This window comes from Carassius auratus, chromosome 32 (assembly GCF_003368295.1).
Source record: "Carassius auratus strain Wakin chromosome 32, ASM336829v1, whole genome shotgun sequence".
In the NCBI taxonomy this organism is placed as follows: domain Eukaryota; kingdom Metazoa; phylum Chordata; class Actinopteri; order Cypriniformes; family Cyprinidae; genus Carassius; species Carassius auratus.
This window is the reverse complement of record NC_039274.1, coordinates 33,505,982-33,527,696: the sequence shown is the minus strand read 5'-3', so window position 1 is coordinate 33,527,696 and position 21,715 is coordinate 33,505,982. Positions and strand designations below refer to the sequence as shown.

At 37.2% G+C, this 21,715-nt stretch overlaps 2 protein-coding genes across 7 annotated transcripts; one reads left to right on the top strand and one right to left on the bottom strand.

The window, feature by feature from the left end:
• Positions 1-94: 94 nt before the first annotated feature.
• LOC113052252 (Y+L amino acid transporter 2-like) lies at positions 95-16,174 on the top strand. 6 transcript variants are annotated; one of them, XM_026216665.1, is made up of 12 exons: positions 95-369; positions 657-727; positions 831-902; positions 1,774-2,397; positions 5,873-5,998; positions 6,107-6,251; positions 13,215-13,338; positions 13,748-13,851; positions 13,976-14,072; positions 14,265-14,414; positions 15,241-15,424; positions 15,517-16,174. In XM_026216665.1, exons 4-12 carry the CDS (start codon positions 1,902-1,904, stop codon positions 15,594-15,596), a joined length of 1,506 nt encoding a protein of 501 aa, XP_026072450.1. In that variant the 5' UTR covers positions 95-369; positions 657-727; positions 831-902; positions 1,774-1,901; the 3' UTR covers positions 15,597-16,174. The 6 variants fall into 6 exon arrangements, with proteins under 6 accessions (XP_026072450.1, XP_026072448.1, XP_026072449.1 ...); XM_026216663.1 differs by having other exon boundaries at positions 831-917; XM_026216664.1 differs by lacking the exon at positions 657-727.
• Positions 16,175-16,332: 158 nt separating this feature from the next.
• LOC113052254 (mitochondrial inner membrane protein OXA1L-like) lies at positions 16,333-21,550 on the bottom strand. The gene is made up of 10 exons (XM_026216667.1): positions 21,409-21,550; positions 19,947-20,081; positions 19,493-19,790; positions 19,086-19,229; positions 18,799-18,884; positions 18,518-18,682; positions 18,036-18,140; positions 17,763-17,925; positions 17,281-17,361; positions 16,333-16,594 (listed from the first exon to the last, which is right to left on the bottom strand). The coding sequence occupies exons 1-10, from the start codon at positions 21,517-21,519 to the stop codon at positions 16,491-16,493; spliced, it is 1,392 nt and encodes a 463-aa protein (XP_026072452.1). The 5' UTR covers positions 21,520-21,550; the 3' UTR covers positions 16,333-16,490.
• Between the last annotated feature and the right edge of the window lie 165 nt (positions 21,551-21,715).

Below are 21,715 nucleotides of genomic sequence, written 5' to 3'. Positions count from 1 at the left end.
ATGCACATATGTATTTATATTGTACTAGTATATTCTAGTATATAGCCTATAATATATACTATAAATATAATGGTTCAGTAGTTTAGGGAGTTGTGCTCTGTCCCTTTTCTCCTCCCCTTACTCGCTGTGTTTGCAATCTGTATTTGACTCACTGAGAGCAGAAGTTCATCAATCTACCTCAAACGTCTCGAGCGCACAAACTGAACGGAAGGGAACTCGAGCGCGAGCCGAGACCGTATGACTGAGATCCCACACGGCGAAATAAACATGAGCTGCAGATCGAACTCGAGCGTGTCTACGAAAATGTACGGCAGATAAAGCATCAGTACAAGCTGCATCCTGATGCCAGTTCAGCACCTGGAGGAAAAGGTAAAACAAAACTACTCCACTCAGCTATTGCGTGTTTGCCGTCATTTAAAGCCAGAATTATTATTTCATTATGTTTTAAATTACACATAACTCATTGGAAAAATGCATATTGCATGCTTACATATTTTATATCGACTTTGTACATAATTATAATTAATTTATTATAAACATAAACCTTTAGTTTAAACAAATTAGTGCACTGATGAAAATAATTTTCACTTAATATTCTGCTTCACAGCAAGGCTATGGTGGCTTAGGCTGTAACCTTGAGTAATTTCGTTTTATAGTCATTTTTTTTTCAGAGCACTTATCAGCATGTCCTGAACCTTGCTCTCCGGTCCCCAAAGATCTTGCATTGGTGTGGCTGTTTAATTATCACGTGCAGTAATTACCTACTGTCCACTCACTAACTCAGTTCTTTAATCATCCTCTCTATCTCTTTTTCTCTTTCCTGAATGCAGCCTTCTTTTTTTGTGATAAGACCTTCCCGACGATTACCTAGGACTTTTAATCAGATCTATACGACTGCTGGAGTTAGTGTGTGAAAGGTGGGAATTATACCAAGGGCCCACAGCTCTAAAACTGTGTGCAACAATTTTAAATTCTAAGTATGATTTAAACAAAATTTTAAACAACATTTTTAAATTTTTGAATTTAAACAATTAGGTCACCCAGAATCCTACAGGCCTAATGTATAATGTTAGATCCAGTGCAAAATCCCCATTCGCTTTCCATTCTGATTTCATTATGTTATCTTATTAGTTAACCTTTGCCAATATTAGGCTTTTGTCAGCGTATAGTTTGGCATAGTCAGCATCAGTGGCTCTCAACTTTGAGCTTCAAATATACAAGCTGTCAATTAACTAGACATGTGCCTGTATGTGCATAATTTTCATACTGTCATGTGAAGATGTTCCCAGCCTGTGCTCTTGAGCATAGCTCTTTTGAGACCACTGAACCTTAAGGAGCATGTGATATATCAGCTCAGCATCCTGATGCACCATGTTAAAAGCCTGAGAGAGTGAGAGATAAAATGAGAGAGCTGAATTGGACTTGACTTATTAAAAATCCCTATATTTTGTCTTGGTTGACTAGAGATCAGGTTGATTAATGTCCACGTCAGGGATGGCCATTAGCCATTGGCTAAGACACACCAATCCTGTTCTCACGCAGTATGGAATATGACAAGCTGAGCAAGTCTTACATGTAGACCTTTTTCTCTGTGCAGCTCTGTTTACACACTTTTGAAAAGCCATTTGCCATGGTGTCTAATGGATCCGTAATAGCTATGTACGTTTGAAAAGCAAGAGTGTGAGCTCTTTATGATTGCCCTGTTTCTTTGGAGATTATTAAATGTGCCTGCATGTGTGTGTATACTGAACACTCTTCTTCTATATCTCCCAGATGTCTCCTGAAGATCTCAAGAATTAGCGGGGAACTTTTCAGACCTTCTTTAAACTCTTGTACCTGAATGTAGAACTGGTTTAGACAGTCTTTTTTTGTTTCATCCAACCTATCGGCCCTTAAAAACAATGGCGTCTTACAGCCCTGCACCCACAGAGGAGCAGTCCTCAGAGGTGTCCAACATAAACCTGAAGGCAAATGGCTCACAGGAGTCCATGAAACTGAAAAAAGAAATATCTTTGCTCAATGGTGTGTGTCTCATCGTGGGAAACATGATTGGCTCTGGGATCTTCGTCTCGCCCAAAGGCGTACTGATGTATAGCGGCTCCTATGGGTTGTCTTTGGTAGTGTGGACAGTTGGCGGGATCTTCTCTGTGTTCGGGGCGCTCTGTTATGCCGAGCTTGGGACCACCATCACCAAGTCCGGTGCCAGCTATGCCTACATCCTGGAGGCTTTTGGAGGCTTTTTGGCTTTCATTCGTCTATGGACTTCTCTTCTGATAATCGAGCCCACCAGTCAGGCTGTGATAGCCATCACCTTCTCCAACTACATGGTGCAGCCCATCTTCTCCACATGTATACCACCCTACGTGGCCAATCGCCTGCTGGCTGCAGCATGCATATGTGAGTTGATGCATTAGGATGTGTGTGTGTGTGTATGAATGGGAGTTGCTTTTGTAGGTTATCTGTGAAGGTTTGCATACTTCAAGTCATCAAGAACAAAATTTGAGCAATGGAACTTAAAAGGCAAAGTTCACCCATAATAATATAGCTACCATTCCGTGGAACACAGGAGAAATTTTGAAGAGTATACGCTCAAAAGTTTTGGGTCAGTAAGAAGGAAGGATGTATTAAATTGTGTTCTTCTGAACTTTAAAAAAAAATATATTTTTATAAAAGTATGTTTAGTAGATGTGTCATGGTTTCATTAAAAAAAATAAAAATAAGGCAGCACAACTTTAACTTTGTTAATTTTTTTTATTTATTATTATTTCTGGGTGAGTGGGGGCTGCTGAAAATTCAGCTTTTGCATGCACAGGAATAAATTACATTATTATCGAACACAGTTATTTTAAATTTAAACAATTTATTGTTTTAAAAATGTGGCCTTGGTGAGCATAAGAGACCTCACCGACCCCAAAACTTTGAACATTCTCAACATGTCTCTTATTGCATTCTACAGGAAAAAAAGAAAGTGTTTGAAATGACACAAGGGTTTGTAAATGATGGCAGAATTAAAATTTGGGGATTTAAATTAGCTCTTGAAGTTTAGTTGCATTTCTGCATTCACCGAATGCAACACTTTGAAAGAGTGTGTGAACAGTGACAGATCTGACAGCAGGAAGTGGTTAGCAGGTAAACATTACACAAACATGTGAACGAAGAGCTACATTTACCACAGACAGCAAGAACGCATGAATTAGCATTAAAAATGATGGGCAATATATGAAGTTCAAAAGACACTCACAAACAAAGTAAAGTAGATCTATGGTATTATAATATCATCATACCATCACTTTACTGTAGTACCATCACTGTAGTCCTTTTTTGTAAGGGGAGAAAAAATGAAAGCCTGGAAAAGGGAACAAGATGAGAATGCATCAGTTGAGTGCTGCTGATGTGGAGGGTTGCATTCACGTGATTCGTCTCGCTCAGCCCAGACATGCACAATTGCACAAAAAAGTGCAAACTGAAATAAAAAATGACAATTGAACTGGAAGTTCTTGAAATGCTTCAGAATTTTGAAATTTGAATATTTTTACACACATGTAATTTAGATAAATGGTTTTCAATCCTGGTGCTGGGGACCCACCTCACTGCACATTTTGTATGTCTTCTTTATCTGGCAGGCTCAGATGAACTCATGGAGCTCTCACCTAATGAGCTGATAATCTAAATCATAAGACACGCAACATGTGCAGAACGGTGGGTTCAGGACTGAAAACCAACCTAGATCGGTGGTTTTCAACCCTGGTCCTGCATTGACCCCCTCTAATCAAACACACCAGAATCAGGTCATCAGCTCATTAGTAGTGAATCCATGACCTGAAATAGTCTGTCATTCATAAAATGTATGTAAGCAATACCCACAAATGTAAGTTAATCTGATTGCAACACACACATGCACACTTCACTGTAAGATAAAAAGCAATAACAAGAAGCTGCTTATTTCTGGAAGGTAAAGTCCTTCTGATTAACACTCTTGCCCTCATGACTAATAGCTAATGTCAGCTCAGTTTGGAATAGAGCCAAAAGCATGATGAGAGGAGAACAATAGCTGCCTCATCTAAAATCTTATGCCAGAGATACACTTTCCTCACAAATACAATGTATACTTTCTTCTGATTATCTGTATTTTAAAGGACAGTAATATTTACAGTGTTAATATTATTTCCTATTTAAAGAGTTCAACTAAAAATTTTAAATTCTGTCATCATTTACTTGTTCTCATGTCATTCCAAACCTTTATGACTTACTTTCAAAAGTGTTGGTAGCTAAACAGTTTGGTGACCATTGACTTCCATTGTTAAAAAAAAAAAAATAATTTCCCTCTCTCTCTCTCTTTTCTCCCATTTATCTTACACAGACAGAAAGAATATCTGAAATGGATCTGGGATGACATGGGAGTAAGTAAATGATGAAAGAATGTTCATTTTGGGTTAACTATCCCATTAAGCACGCTTAATATTTACATTTAATTAAGAAGCCTATATAATAAAATATAAAATAAAATATAACATGGCCATATTCCACAAAAAAGAAATAGTTCACCTCAAAAATGAACATTTTGACATACATACTCATGTCGTGCTAACCACATGAAACACATCATTCTATATGGTTTCTATACAGTGGAACTGAATGATGTTAGTTATATATATATATATATATATTTTTTATTAATTATAAAAGAGGACATAACCATACAGGAATGAGACACATATATGCCTGTGTGCTATCTGCTCTCCTTAAGCAGAGAGACTGTAGATTAGAAATGGGCGTGCGAGCAATTTATGAACTTGAGGCAACATTGATAGCAGCTATAAGAGATAACATGAAGTTGGAGCAAGGCTAGAAAACATTTTTTTTTTTTATGTAACCCAAGCTTAAGAGACAGAAGGGAGGGTTTGTGTGATAGAGAATTGTAACATCCATGAATTATATAGTTTTTTCCCTGTTATTTATAGTGTCAGACTCTCAATTTCAGTTTTATTTTCTGTATGAATGCACTATCAAAAGGTATTTGCAATACAAAGCAGTATAAATTTGTTCCAAATGGTTCATGGAATGCAGTATCAAAGAGCAGGTGCTTACAGTTGGATTTTCTGTACAACAGAAAAAATAATAATATCCCGCTCACACACGCAAACTTTAGTGCTGTCCTAAGCTGTTTGCACTCTTTGCAAAACAACCAGCAGGATTGCTAGAGTCAGCAGCTCTGTTTCCTCCAGCCAGGAAGACTACCTTACAATAGACATACACATGATCAAACACTCGCTCACACTCTCCCTTTGTCTGAACCTCTCACACAAATCAAGACATTCCACGGTCAGAACAAACTGGCCTCTGAAGATCATTGATCCTCTTGGAAAACAGGGGAAGACCGTATCCATTTCGTGTTATGGCAGTGATGTTGTGACTAGACTCAGGCTCCAATTCACAAGAACACCCATGTTTATCCTTAAAGGGATAGTCCACCCAAAAACTAACAGTCTGTCATCATTTACTCACCCTCATGTCGTTCCAAGCGTGTATGAATTGCTTTCTTCTGTGGAACACACAGAAGATATTTTGATGAATGTTGGTTACTAAACCATTTTGGTTCCCATTGGATTCCTTGGGGGGGATACAACGGAAGTCAATGGGAATCAAAACTGAGAATCAACATTCTTCAAAATGTGTTATTTTCAGCAGAAAAATATATGCATACAGGTTTAAAATGACATTAGAATGATTAAAGTATGACATTTTGACTATCTTTTTAAAGCCTCGTACATATCCACCTTGAGCACAAAAACAACAGGGCCTATGCAAGTTGCAAAATATATATATATATATAAAAACAGTTTTTTCATCTTCACGTGTGTTTGTTCTGCAGGCTTGCTGACCTTTGTGAACTGTGCCTATGTGAAGTATGGAACACGTGTTCAGGACTTCTTCACCTACGCAAAGGTCATTGCCCTCATCGCTGTCATCATCACTGGCCTGGTCAAGATATTCCAGGGTAAAGACATCACAGGAAACTTTTTTACTCCTGTATAATGGTTTTAACTTTGTATCTGTATATATAATATAGTCTGATTATGCTGGTACATGTGTGTTTGTGGTCTAGGTTACACACAGAATTTTGAAGGGCTGTTCTTAGGTTCATCTCGGGATTCAGGTGATGTGGCTCTGGCATTATATTCGGCTCTCTTCTCCTACTCTGGATGGGACACGCTCAACTTTGTCACAGAGGAGATCAAAAATCCTGAGAGGTAATTTATCTATAAGTGAAATTAATATTTTTATTTTAGCAAGTCTATCTATCTATCTATCTATCTATCTATCTATCTATCTATCTATCTATCTATCTATCTATCTATCTATCTATCTATCTATCTATCTATCAATTCAATTCAATTCAAATGAGCTTTATTAGCATGACTGTGGAACACAATGTTGCCAAAGCATCAACATATTATATATAAATAATAAAACAAACAAACAAAACATATATTTACAAATCATGTCATATGTAGCATAGTAAATATAAATAAATAGATAAATAAACACAATTTATCCTACTAAATGAATAAATAGAGTCGGTCTCTCTAGAGAATTAGCTGACTCTGGCGTTGTGAATAGCTAACACATATTTAGCCGCTAGTGCAGCTGTACTATCATCTTCTCCCAGTAAGAAGAACATTTTCTCAGTGTCGCTCAGTTCAGAGAATGATGGAATTAAAATTTCAAATCTGGGCAGAAAGATTTCTCTTATACTGGTGTATTTAGAGCAGAAGAGCAGAAAGTGTTCCTCATCCTCGATGTGCTGTAGGTCACAGTGTCTACAGATCCTCTGCTCTCTCTCTGTCCATGTTTGTCTATGTCTTCCTCTCTCTATCTCTAGATCATGGTCACTTAATCTGTATTTGGAGAGGATTTGTCTTTCTTTAAAATGTTTAATAAATAGATAATTGGCCAACTTAGTGGTTCTATTGAGGGCCGAGTAACATTGCAGTTTATTCTGGAGGGCAAAATGTGCTTTTAGTGCTTCATCATGAGTGACTTTTAGATGTTTGTGGATATGGTTAATAAAAGGTTTGGGGTTGATGGGGAGTATATTCTGATGGACGAGTTGAAGAGCGAGTGAGTTCAGAGGATGAGGTTCTGCTGAGCTTTCATTGGCGAGGAAGGCTTTATATTGCACTGACTCTGGGTCAGACTGATGGAGGTGATGCCAGAACTGAACACATCTCTTCTGGATCTCCATGTTCAGCGGGTACAGGCCCAGCTCAGCCCTGCAGGCCGCAGTGGACGTGTTTCTGTGAACCCCGAGAATATTTTTGCCAATTTCCAATTGTAATTTTTCTACTGATGTTTTATCCCAATTTTTAAAATTTAGTACTGGTCCCCAAATTTCACATCCATATAAAAGAATTGGTTTTATTATTGAATTATATAATTTTATCCAGGTTTTAATGGGTAATTTTAAGTGTCCACATCGTGACTTTATAGCATAGAAAGCCCTCCGAGCCTTTTCAGCGAGTGTTTTCACAGCCAGACCGAAGCGTCCCGAAGCGCTGATGTCGATGCCCAGATAGCTGTAGCTAGAGCTGTGCTGCAGGACCTGGCCTTTATACAGGAACTGGTGTTTGTGTCCCTGAGATCCGGCTTTCTGGTGGAACACCATGACTCTGGTTTTGTCCAGATTGACGGTCAGGGCCCAGTCGTGACAGTATTGTTCCAGCAGGGACAGGCTCTGCTGAAGGCCCTCAGGTGTGCGGGACAGCAGGACCAGGTCATCCGCATACAGCAGACATCTGACCTCTGACCCCTGTAGAGTGAGGCCGGGCACAGTAGAGCTCTCCAGCGCTGACGCCAGGTCATTGATGTAGATGTTGAATAGAGTTGGGCTCAGACTGCAGCCCTGCCTCACTCCACGGCTCTGCTGGAAGAACGCGGTTCTGCGGTTACCCATCTTCACCGCACTTTTGCTGTTGGTGTACAGAGATTTAATAATGTCAAACGTTTTTTCCGCCAATGCCAATTTGTAGGATTTTGTACAGTAGACCATCATGCCAAATTGAATCAAATGCTTTTTTAAAGTCTACAAAACATGCAAATATTTTCCTTTGTTTGTCGTTGATGTTCTTGCTGATTAGAGTGTGGAGAGAGTAGATGTGGTCGGATGTGCGATATTTTGGTAAAAAGCCAATCTGTGCTTTATTTAAGATGTTGTGTGCTGAGATGTGTGAGACGATGCGTGTGTGAATGATACTGCAGAACAGTTTTCCCAACACACTGCCCACACTTATCCCGCGGTAGTTATTGGGGTCGAATCGATCGCCGCTCTTAAATATGGGGGTGATGAGTCCCTCAGACCAGATCTCAGGGAAGTGTCCGGACCAGAACACCAGATTAAATAATTTGCCTATTGTTTGAATCATGCTGGGACTGCTGAGTTTAAGCATTTCATTACTAATGAGATCTTGTCCACATGCTTTCTTTAATTTAAGATTTTTTATATGTTCTAATATTTCAGATATTGTTATTGATTTATCTAATGGATTTTGATAATTCTTAATAGTTTTTTTCATTTTAGTTTTTTTTTCTATCTATACTGAACAAAATGATAAACAACACTTGTTTTCCCCCATTTTTCATGAGCTGAACTCAAAGATCTAAGACTTTTTCTGTGTACACAAAAAAACTATTTCTATCAAATATTGTTCACAAATCTATCCAAATCTGTGTAAGTGAGCACTCCTCCTTTGAGATAATCCATCAACCTCACAGGTGTGGCATATCAAGATGCTGATTAGACAGCATGATTATTGCACATTATTGCCACAATTAATAGGCCACTCTAAAATGTGCAGTTTTATCACACAGCACAATGCCACAGATGTTGCAAGTTTTGAGGGAGCGTGCAATTGGCATGCTGACTGCAGGAATGTCCACAAGAGCTGTTGCCTGTGAACTGAATGTTCATTTGCCTACCATAAGCCGTCTCCAAAGGTGTTTCAGAGAATTTGGCAATACATCCAACCGGCCTCACTACCGCAGACCACGTGTAACCACACCAGCCCAGGACCTCCACATCCAGTGTCTTCACCTCCAAGATCATCTGAGACCAGCCACCCCGACAGCTGCTGCAACGATTGGTTTGAATAACCAAAGAATTTCTGCACAAATCGTCAGAAACTGTCTCGGGGAAGCTCATTTGCATGTTCATCTCAACCTGACTGCAGTTTGTCATTGTGATCAACCTGAGTGGCTCATATTTGATGGTGTCTGGCACTTAGGAAAGGTGTTCTCTTCACGGATGAATCCCAGTTTTCACTGTATGGTAGTGTGGGAGAGTGGTTTGCTGATGTCAACATTGTGGATCCAGTGGCCCATGGTGGTGGTGGGGTTATGATATGGGCAGGCGTATGTTATGGACAGCGAACACAGGTGCATTTTATTGATGACATTTTGAATGCACAGAGATACCGTGATGAGATCTTGAGACCCATTGTTGTGCCATACATCCATAACCATCACCTCATGTTGCATCATGATAATGCATGGCCCCATGTTACAAGGATCTGTACACAATTCCTGGAAGCTGAAAACATGGAACCCCCCCCCCCCCCGGACCCCCCCCCCCCGGACCCCCCAATACAGTAAAACTGCAAATTTTAGAGTGATTGTGGCCAGCCTAAGGGACACCTGTGAAATAATCATGCTTTCTAAGTGATTAGTGAGGCAAAGCCAGTGGCACGCCGTGATCGTATAGTGGTTAGTACCCCGGTTCGAATCCGGTTCACGGCAACCCTTTGCCATTGAGCATACGGGAAGGTTTAACACTTTGGGGCCTAATGGTTAGAGAGCTGGACTAGTTACCAGAAGGTCACTGGTTCGAGTCTCGTTGCTGGCAGGAGTTGTAGGTGGGAGGGGGGGAGTGAATGAACAGTGCTCTCTTCCACTCTCAGTACCCATGACTGAAGGGCCCTTGAGCAAGGCACTGAACCCCCACTTGCTCCCCGGGTGCTGGATATATAGCTGCCAACTGCCCAGGGTGTGTGTTCATGGTGAGTTCACTTCTAACTTGCAACATCTGTGGCATTGTGCTGTGTGATGAAACTGCACATTTTAGAGTGGCCTTTTAATTGGGGCCAGCCTAAGGCACACCTGTGCAATAATCATGCTGTCTAATCAGCATCTTATATAAAAAAAAAAATTTTCACTTCTGTTAAAGGGATAGTTCACCCAAAAATTCTCATAAGCTTAATTGATTTGGTCTAAAGACTGAAGAATTAAGGATTATTTTAATTTGAAAACTACATATAAAATAGCTACCAAATATTGACTAAAAGTAATGACTAAAAGTTGACAAAAATGCAATGACTTTTTTTCGTTGACTAAAACTATGAAAGACTAAAATGTGACTAAGACTATTAAGCAATTTCGTCTCAAGACTAAGACTAAGACTAAATCAAAAATGCCTGCCAAAATTAACACCGTCTGCGAGTTGTAGACTTAATTGTAAAGGTTTACAGGCAAGGTATTGTATGCATGATAATCAGAGGTGTCAAGTAACGAAGTACAAATACTTCGTTACTGTACTTAAGTAGAAATTTGGGGTATCTATACTTTACTTGAGTGATTATTTTTCAGCAGACTTTTTACTTCTACTCCTTACATTTTCAGGCAAGTATCTGTACTTTCTACTCCTTACATTTTAAAAATAGCTTCGTTACTGCTATTTCATTTCGGCTTGTTTTCATTCCGGCTTGTCATCATAAAAAAAAAAAAAAAAAAAAAAAACCTATCCAGATAAATCGCGCCATCCGGATGGAGTGAATTTGATTGTGGTTGGATGAGAAGTATAAACATATACCATTCTGACACCCTATTGGTCTGTACGCGATCCATTGCACCTGCACGTGACACAAATCACATCACAGTCCAGCCAGGACATAGACAGTTTTGGGTTCGTTTATCAAAATATATATTTCTTAAAAGTAGGGTTGGGTATGGAACCGGTATCCGATCGCCTCAGAGTCAGTCCGCTTAAATTTCACATGAAACCAGCTTCAGACCGGTCTCCTCCCGTCTTTGAGCGCGCACTTCAATCCGCAGAGGCGCAGACCGCGAACGGAGCAGCGCATGCGCACTTAAACAAACAGAGGACACAAGGTATGTGTTTATCGATAGATTGTTAGAATATCCATATCTGTGCAGTTCTTTGTCATAAATACAGTTTACAAAAAGTCACGAGGTAGCAGTCGGTTTCTCATCTGTAAAGTTTTCGCTCATCACACCACAGCCGTTTCCTCCAGCGAAAATCTAGCCCTTAACACATATGAACGAACACATACTTTAATTACACTTACTAAAATATACTTTAATCATACGTAATATAATTTAATCATACGTACTTTATACATACACTACTGTGCAAAAGTCTTAGACACTTTAGTATTTTCACTTAAAAGAATGGTGTTCGGACAGTTATTTATATATTTTGCTGTAGTATGTCAGTATAAAATATCAGTTTACATTTCCAAACATTAATTTTCCCGTTTTCAGACTGCTTGTGCATTCAGAATCGCACTAGATTATTACTAAAATTAATGACCAACTGATATTTCCTACTGACACACTACAGCAAAAGATATAAATAACTGGCTTAAAACCCTTTTTGGGGAGAAAATACAAATTTTTCCATAAGACTTTTGCACAGTACTGTATTTTAAAAACTACATTGTTGCTACTTTATAAAGAATGACCATACAGTAATTCACAGAACTGATTTAAAACAGTGACAGACAGCACTCATGTTAACTTTTATATCAGAGTGAGTGACAGAGATACAGTAGAAACATTATGTGTGCTTTTGTATTAAATAATGACCCAGATTGTGAAATACATTTATTAGCCTTAGATTAAGGGAAGCAAAACTTGCACAACAAGCTATGGATTTATTTTAAATATTTGTAATGTTCTTTAAAGTTATCCATAGTTTTATTGTGTTTCTTTTTTTTAAAGTATCGGTTCAGGCACCGTTTAGGAGCCGGTACCATTTTAAAAGTATTGAAAAGGCACTGGACCCTATTTAAAAGTTATTATTTCTCACTGGCTCATTTACCAAATGAGTGCTTTTTCTTCGTCCTCCACAAATTAAGCTACTGTAGGTAGTTCGGTAGCGAGATGTTTTAATAAATTAGCGTTTTCGATTGACGATGCGATTGACAATGTTGTGATAAGTAGGCTATACCAACTTTGTAACTCGTTACCCCCCGAACACTGGACATAGCAGACGTATGTACCAAATACAAGAAGCTATCAATCAAGAAAGTATCAGGATTATGATTTCTTTTTCAGTTTTAGTTTTTGATCAATCACTTGGATTAATCATTCATTTTGACAGCACTATAATGTTTACTGTAAATAGACCACCATACAAGTGTAATTGTTACTAAGCCTGCACCAATGTTCTTGTCCATTGCCCTCGCAGATTCCTGCAGCTAATCATGTATGTACATAAACATTCCATTAAAAGTTATTGATGACAAGCCTCTGAAGTTTGACTTTTTTGCACTATAACAATACTTATTGGCAACTAGTCATCATATCTCTAGTCCTTTAATGTATTTGCATTGTACTAAAGTGCGTTCATTTTAAATGGGCATATATGCGGCTGAGGAAGACCTGAAGGTCGAAACGTTGCTTAATTAAATTCCTCTGGAGCAGTAGTTTTCAGTGTTCAGACTTCACTTCTTTATTTGTCTATATCATTTAGTTGTCTTGCACCTGTGTCCTAATTGGATGTTTGGGATGTGCACACCATTTTTGTATTTTTATATATGCGGCTGAAACAGGAAGCCTAGTGCATCCCAAATTTTTCAACATGAACATTATAGTCATTATGGCCTATGGCCTTTAGAAAAATGTTTTTTGAGGCGGTGGGGTAGTACACAATAAGCCCCTGTGGTGCAGCCTAAGCTTTTGTTCTTAATGGCATTTTTTTCCCCTTACATTACTTTTACTTTTATACTTTAAGTAGTTTTTTAAACCAGTACTTTTACACTTTTACTTGAGTAAAAAGCTTGAGTTGATACTTCAACTTCTACAAAAGTCTTTTTAAACCCTAGTATCTATACTTCTACTTGAGTAATGAATGCCAGTACTTTTGACACCACTGATGATAATGCATTCTGTTGCTCTCTGGTGGTCATCATATTTTGCAGAAATCTCCCGCTGGCCATTGCCATCTCCATGCCCATTGTCACAGTGATCTACATTCTTACCAATTTGGCTTACTATACAATCCTGCCCATTCCTGCCATCCTGGACAGTGACGCCGTGGCTGTGGTGAGTATTCATCTGTGGTGGGCATCAAAATTGTTCATCAATATAGATTCATCTTTAAGCCGTTCAAAATTTTGCTTTAATAATTTTTTTTTAAAGTACAATGCAATAACATAACAACATAAACTACTGTTTGGGGTTTGTAAGATTTTTAGTTTTTGAAGTCAACAAAAAGTTAAGAATAACAACATTTATTTCAAAATATCATTTATGTTATATTATTGTAAATGCATTTACTGTAATTTTTGATCAATTTAATGCTTCCCTGCTGAATAAAATGTTCATTCTTTAAAATAAACTAATAATAATCAAACTCAAACTTTTGAACAGTAGTGTACAGTAGTGTAAAGAGAAAAGAGAAAATTGGTACAATAGTCTCTAATTAAAGGCTAATAAAAGTTTTAATTCACAGACATTTGCAGACCAGGTATTTGGGTATTTTAATTGGACAATACCAGTCGCTGTAGCCTTCTCCTGCTTTGGGGGATTAAACGCTTCAATAGTGGCTGCTTCAAGGTGAGTAGTATCTAACGTGTGTAGTTTAATCCGTGTCATTGTGGCCATCTGAATCACCACATTATTTCATCTCAGGGGCCATTTTCATTCTCTGCTCATTTCTCATTTGCATATCTCCACTCAGGCTGTTCTTCGTGGGCTCTAGAGAGGGCCACCTGCCAGACTACCTGTGCATGATTCACGTCACCCGCTTCACCCCCATCCCTGCCCTACTCTTCAATGTCAGTTCCCATCTCCATTACTGTCATAACATGCTGTATTAAATGTACTTATGTTCTATTTCAATCTTGTTTTTTCCTCTTAAAATTATCTATTTATCTGTATTCCATGTCTTTAAAGTCATCATTAATGTCTTTAAATCTAGTGTAGCTATTCTCAGATGTTAATCTCACTAATGTCTTGTTTTGTGACAGGGTGCCATGGCTCTTGTGTACCTGTGTGTGGAAGATGTCTTTAAACTGATTAATTACTACAGCTTCAGCTACTGGTTCTTTGTGGGTCTGTCGATCCTTGGACAGCTGTACCTGCGACGGAAACAACCAGACAGACCAAGACCACTAAAGGTAAGTGAGAACGCTAAATCCAGCAACGCTTTGTTTTTTATTTCAGCCAAACCAATGCAACACTCAAGTGTTTCTTATGGAAGCCCGTTTCTGCCTTAGGAAAAAATAAAAGATGGAAATAAAAGTCTCACTCTGTTATTTAAAGTCACATTGTGAGATATATATATATATATATTTTTTTTTTTTTCACATTGTGAGATATAAAGTTGCTTTTGTGATAAAGCCTAGAAAATTGCAATAATGAGTAAAAAAGTCACAGTTGTGAAATGTAAATATCTGGCATCCCGCTGTTGTATTATATGCATTGTTATTATATATCATAAATATTAATGTATTACATACCATAAATGTATTAATAAATCATAAAATATATGCAATTTTACGTGAGAAGGTCTGGTCAAAAGGTGTTTGGTAAGAATCTAAAATATTAAACAAGTAAATGGTTTTTTTCATACCGTGTACCTTTTGTACTGTGTGATCTTAAAGGTATGTAATATTTATGAATAACTATATGTTAATTTCCATAATGTTCATGCATTTCAATACAAAAGTTTTCAGTGAAAAGTGATTCAGTACAAAATTTACCAATTATATTGTAGCATTAAAGGGATGGTTCACCCCAAAATGAAAATTGTCATCATTTACTCTTACAGATATTTTGAAGATTGTTGGTAATCAAACAGTTGGTGGTTCCCATTGACTTCCATAGTATAAAATAAATACGACTTGTGCTGTGTGTGATGAACTACGAAAAGAAATTCTTTTTTTCAAGCAGAACCACTGAATAATTATCACTCCTTTATCTTACCTTTTCTTTTTCTTTCAGCTCAGCCTGTTCTTCCCGATTATATTCTGCCTCTGCACAGTATTTCTTGTGGTGGTGCCTTTATATAGCGACACTATCAACTCATTAATCGGCATTGCCATTGCCTTATCGGGGGTCCCTGTCTACTTCCTGTGCTGCTATCTACCTGCCACACGTAGGCCTATGTGGCTCAGGAAAATTATTGGCAAGTCTCTTAAAAGTCATTTAGGTTTACAGTTCATTGCTCCTAAAGCTGATAGGTGTCTGACATGTCTATTTTCGTTTCCTCTTCCTCAGCATCTTCAGGTATTCTTATTCAGAAGGTGTGCTACTGTGTTCTTACGGAGATGGACACGGAGGGGGAAAAGGCAGAATAGAAGAAGAAGAGGATGACGCCATGACAAGAAACTGTAATAAATCTCTGGACCCACAACTTGACATGCAATACACAAAACTGCTGATGTGATTAAACTTGTTTAAAACTGGTTTACACGAATATCATTTTAGAGTGGGTGTGAAAACTCCCCCTATGTCAAAGCAAGTCCTTTATATTTATTAGAGATATTTATTCTGCGTTTTGATCCATTGAATGCTGGATTGATGGGGAACAGTAAACCAAGTCCTTGCATGTTCCGGTGATAAAATTATAGCACTGATCACAGAGAAATAATTTAGAGACATTTGTCCAATTGATTTGAAAGTGTTATGGACCTAATTCTTGCACATTAATTAATACACACTTATAAAAGACCTTTTTGTTTGTTGAAGAAAGGAAATGCCAGTACAACATCTTTATCTTTACAGGTGTGTATATGAATATTGAAAGCAGTATTTTCCATGTTTTCTTTTCTAAAGACTGAAATAACCAAGGCAGTGTTATTTTGGATTTGTAATAAATAACTGGTTGAATAAAACAAAAACAAAAAAAATTAAATAAAGGACAAATAATGCAAAACCTGTGTATGGTGATCATAAAGGGACACATAACTATTAATGTTAACATTTAATCAGCCATTGTTTTTAAGTGGGTGAAAACTACTAAAGAGAGATTAATTTGTGTGTGTGTGTGTGTGTGTGTGTGTGTGTATGCATGTAAATGAATGAAGAGAATGGTAAGGCAATATGATTGCTCTGTAATAGCAAGAAAGCCCAGCACAACACCATTTCCATTAAACACTTATTTAGTCTTAATTGTTCCACTCATCCCTTAGTCATTCTCAAGACATATGTACAAATTCATCACAATTCTCCTTTAAGAATTGTGTCTCTTCTCAGGGCCTCTTCTTGTCTTCCTTGGAATGACTTGATTTTCCTGTTGACACTGGTGCTGCTGACTGTTGAAGGGGGTTATGGGTAAAATTCTGCCTAAGAGGACCTTTAAAAAAAAGGGCAGGGATAAATTGAAAATTGTGAACAGACAAAAAAAAAAAAAAACAATAACACCAACATAACTAATATATAGCTTCACAAGTGTTTACACATTTATATTATGCCAACAGAAGTACAAGCATCCATGCACTCTTAAATTTCATTCCATACCAAAAATTATCAATCTAATTTCAAATGTTCGGGTCAGTAAGATTTATTTTTTATTTACTTTTAATTTTTTAAAGAAACATTTATTCAAGAAGGGCACATTAAATTCATTAAAATTGACAGTAAAGATATGTCACATAAGACTTCTATTTCAAATAAAGGCTCTTATTTTTAACTTTCTATTAATCACATTTCTATCCATTCATGTTTCTTAGCACCAAATCAGCATATTAGATTAATTTCTGAAGAATCAGGTGACACTGAAGACTGGAGTAATGATGATTAAAATTCAGCTTTGCATCACAGATAACAGAATTTTTTTTTTTTTTTTATATATATAAATAAGAAAAAGTTACTATAAAATGTAACAACATTTCACAATATTAAAATTTTTACTGTATTTTTAATCAAATCAATGCCACTTTGGTAAGAAACTACTTTAAAAAACATTGATATAATCTTGCTGAGCCCAGTCTTTTGAGCAGTAGACAGCATAGGAGTGCACTACGGAGAGCAAACCCTCACCTTTGGCTGCCAGATCCAGGTGTCCTTTAATTCTTCTTTCTCTCTCCTCCAGCTGCTGAGCCAACTGGGCATTCTTCAATCCTGAGGTGAACCAATACAGAAACATTACATGAAGTGTATAAGACAAAGAGAAATGATGCAGAAACAGTAAAGTGTAATTATTGAAATAAAGCTGAAATAAAATATATTACATGAAAATTTTAAATTAACAATGTTGCCTTGCCACTAACTGAAATAAGGTGAAGTATTACAAAAAGTAGAACGAAAACTGAAATAAAAAGCTTTATAGAAAATTTAAACAAAGTGCACATAAAATAAAATGCATTAATGCACATATCAAAATGACTAAAATGTACAATAATCGGAATATAAAAAATAACATTTAATTCAAAATATTAATAAATGCTATGATAGTACAATACATAATTGATACTAAAACAACACTATTACAGAAGATAAACCAAGTCTAAATTCACCCAAACCTTTCTTGATGCTTTTTATGAAACCTTCATCGGGAGGTAGTGCTGAGGGTGGGTGAGTGATGCGTTCTGGGATACGTAACTTCTCTCTCACGACTGGGTGCCTCAGCAGGGCCACCTGACCCAGTGAGAAGAGGTTAGAGGTCATCCAGTAGGTGAACACTGCCTGTAAAACACACAGATCAAATGATACTAAATCATTACAGCATGACAAGCCAAGATGGATCTCATCACGAATACAGTTGAAATCCTTGGAAGAGAGTGTGAGAGACTGACCGTGGGGAAGCTAATCGTCATAGGGAGGATCACAAAGGGCATGATCCTGAAGACAGTCTTCATGGCCCTCAGATTGGGGTTGTCTACACCAGATTCAGCTCCCAGCTGTAAAAATAATTGTATCCATTTTAAATTGCTGTAATACCCCCAAAAGTATGTCTGTCAAGCTCCAGGAAAAAACCATGTTGATGTGGTGTGCACAAATACTTATTTTTCTTAGTATTCTAATGCCACACAATAGCTTTGTGTGAAATATAGACCAAAATCTATGTTTTAAAATGTCAAAATAAAAAGTAGAAATATGGTAATTAAAAAGAAAAATCCATCATGACATACTTTCATTGTTAGGAAAAAAGCTTCTTCGAAATATTTAAAATATTTGATCCATTTCACAAAGTAAGCCAAATGGTTTTGAAATCACATGATAATCAGTAAATGGCCAATTTTTCACAATTTTCATGAACCATTCCTTAAACAATTACCTCTAAAATGGCAAACATGGTGCCAGTCACAGCAATGGGGAGAATGTAAAAAGGATCAGCTGCAGTTAGGTCTGTGAACCACCAGACGCCTCCAGTCTGCAGACTTGGTACGGGGAGATATGCCATCTTACGCAAGGCAATGAAGAAAGAGATGAAGATTGGAGCCTGAGGAGTAAAGGGGATCAAAAGGGGAAATATGATAACTAAACAGCAGCCAACTAACCTAGTTATTTGATCTTGACACCTAAACAGATGGTCACTTTATCAAAACACTCACTGACCTGTACCATGGGCACTAGGAACCCACGCAAAGGGTTCACATCATGTTTCTTCTGAAACATCATCAAGTCAGTGTATGCTTTCGAAACTGGGAAAAAAAAAATGATATAATTTTACATTTGATCATTAAATTATTGTAATTCACTACTAAAAGTTGGGGACTACAATGAGAGAACAAATTAAAGGTCACAGGACAGAAAAAATGCAAGAGATAAGATCATTTATACACTATGACTAAAAAAAATATATATATGAAGAAAAAACAAGGTTTAGAAATTGAGACACTTACATTCAAATTTGTTACCGCTCTGCTTGGCCTCGTTGATGCGGGTGGTGAGCTTGGTCATTTCTGGCATGACGTTGTACAGTTTGGCTGCTTCCCTCTGTGCCTTTACAATGACTGGGAACACAGCACACCGAGCAAAAATGGTGCCTGAGGAGAAAAACCAGAAAGAATTGATTTTAAAAAAACAACAATAAAAAAATATGTATATTATATAAGAGAGAATATAAATACATGCAACTGGCTATTCAGAAGCACAATTATTCTAAAGAGAACCATACAAATTTATTTGAATAATGTGCTTTTTTGCTCATCTTTTAAGTGGTCTAGGTGCTATGAAAACTGCCTAATTCATGTTGAATGGATTTAAAATATATTTGATCAATAAATTACACCTGTTATAAACGTTTTACCTGCAACAATGGCGCCCCACCATGGCAGGCCAATGCTAACATGCATAAACTCCAGCAGATTCTGGATCAGGCCCACAGGTGTGTTGCACCCCAGGCCGAGCTCTGATAGGCTGGCTTCAGCTCCTACCTCCTGCAGAACATCCAATGCAGTGAGAGGAGCCTCGGCCACCAGCTCTGTGATTGGTGGCATGACTGCGGGGGCGGGGTCAGCAAGAGGACTTAGAATGGAGACTGGGTCAGATATTGCAGTATTTACAGGATCAAATGAAGTTGAAATGCTCTGCGCCGTTTCTGTCATCTGTAAAACAAGCAAATTCTTCCTAATAAATCAAAGAAGTCATTTCACAAAAAATATTCAGAGACTTGTTTAATCTAATTGGGATTAATGGAAAAGTGTATATGAAGTAGTATAATTACTCTGCCACTGTAATTAAACTCTTTTTGAGCAACCTACCTGTGAGCTGTTGTGTCTGACCGCCACAGCGCTGACTAGCAGGAACTGGCCATGATTGGGACACCCAAGAAGTGCCCTAACTAGTGGACCCCTGCTTTCTCTGCCAGTGTGAAGATGTGATCTCGGTACAAACCACTGCAACAAGATAGTACAAACTCACTTTTTTTCTGAATTCTATCAAACACAGGCCTTTTCCAAATAATAATAAAACTGCAAACAATAGGGTGTTTGGGATATTTACGTTTATTAATTTAGCGGACACTGTTATGTCATATTATATCATATCAACATTCAAATTAACATAACAAGCAATTTGATGGAAGAACAAAAATTTAAAAGTACGCCATTCCAAGTTTAAAGTATAAACTAGATAAACAGGCAGAGATGATGTGCAAAAAAAAAAAATTATTAAATTTGAAAAATAAGATTTATTTAAAAAGTACTTTTGTTACAATATCTAAGCCAGTTGTTCTCAACCTTTTTGATTTAAAGGCCCCCTACTGTCCAACACAAAATTCTAAGGCCCACCACATAAGATAATATTATCAGAAATATAACTACAATTAAGTAGAATATATTAATAACATAAATGGGTGTCAGTATAGGTAAATTAATTAATAAGAATTCATACTGTGACTGAAGAAGCTTTAAAGAACTCAAATATTAAGATTTTCTTTTTTTCTGATTTTGGTCTAGTAAAGATAATAATTTTACTTTATCTTGATTTTTCATTGCATTTTAGTTATGTTACATGATTACTTATTAATTAATATCAGGAAGTTAATATATCAATAGTAATATAAATATATTCATTATTATAATAATTACATTAATAATTTAAAGTGCCTCCTGGCTGAGAAGCACCGATCTAAGCTCTAAAGAGTTTAATCATTGAGACAAATTGTAAGGGAAATGAGTAATCAGTCACATTATGTAGTTATTCTATATTAAAAGTACATAATACACACACATAAACCTAACCCTCACAGGAAACTTTGTGCATTTTTACTATCTCAAAAAAAAAACTCATTCTGTATGATTTATAAGCGTTTTGAAAAATGGGGACATGGGTGATGTCCTCATAAGTCACCCTCTCCTTGTAATACCTGTGTCATACCCCTGTCATTATACAAATTTGTGTCGATGTCACAAAACAATAAATGTATTTAAATGTATTTATTGATTCCACCAGCAGCCCAGATCAGGATATCTTGCTTCCAGACAACATAGCCATTCATCAAAAAATCAACAATCAGATAAATAGTTTTTATGCTACAACTAAATCTAATGTTAGCTGAGTTTTAAGGGTTTTGAAGATGAAGTTAAAGAGACATAAACACCGGCTCTAACCTGCATAACCTCAGCTATGCTCTTTAGCTTCTATCAGAAGTCATGTCATGTGAAGTACTACATTTGCAAGTGTATTTGGGAGCAAATTGAAAACGATCAATATGTCACTCACCTTATTCCCTATTATAACACTAGGAAAAGTGGAAATGCTCGATGTGCTTGTTTGTCGAAACATACATGTTGCAAGACATTCTGTGACCACTTTCCCCCTGAGCGCAGCCATCTTGGATCGAACAAACACTAGTACGGTAAGCGCAAAGGGACAATACGCTTCCGCGCCGCCCCCTTTCAAATAAAACCATACATTAAAAGCTTGCTTGATGTCAGCGTATGTTGTTGGCTAACTGAGGAGGACATCATTAGGGTACTTCAGGGGATCCCGTCTTATCTGTAGTTTAGTACCAGTGGTGTAGTCTTAA

Excerpts from the sequence above, each read along its gene's own strand:
- LOC113052254 (XM_026216667.1), bottom strand. The coding sequence starts at position 21,519 with ATGGCTGCGCTCAGGGGGAAAGTGGTCACAGAATGTCTTGCAACATGT. Across the intron at positions 18,141-18,517 it reads CCATGTTTGCCATTTTAGAG|CTGGGAGCTGAATCTGGTGT; the intron begins GTAATTGTTTAA and ends TTATTTTTACAG. Across the intron at positions 17,926-18,035 it reads TGACGATTAGCTTCCCCACG|GCAGTGTTCACCTACTGGAT; the intron begins GTCAGTCTCTCA and ends TGTGTTTTACAG.
- LOC113052252 (XM_026216662.1), top strand. The coding sequence starts at position 1,902 with ATGGCGTCTTACAGCCCTGCACCCACAGAGGAGCAGTCCTCAGAGGTG. Across the intron at positions 5,999-6,106 it reads CCTGGTCAAGATATTCCAGG|GTTACACACAGAATTTTGAA; the intron begins GTAAAGACATCA and ends TTTGTGGTCTAG. Across the intron at positions 13,852-13,975 it reads TCAATAGTGGCTGCTTCAAG|GCTGTTCTTCGTGGGCTCTA; the intron begins GTGAGTAGTATC and ends ATCTCCACTCAG.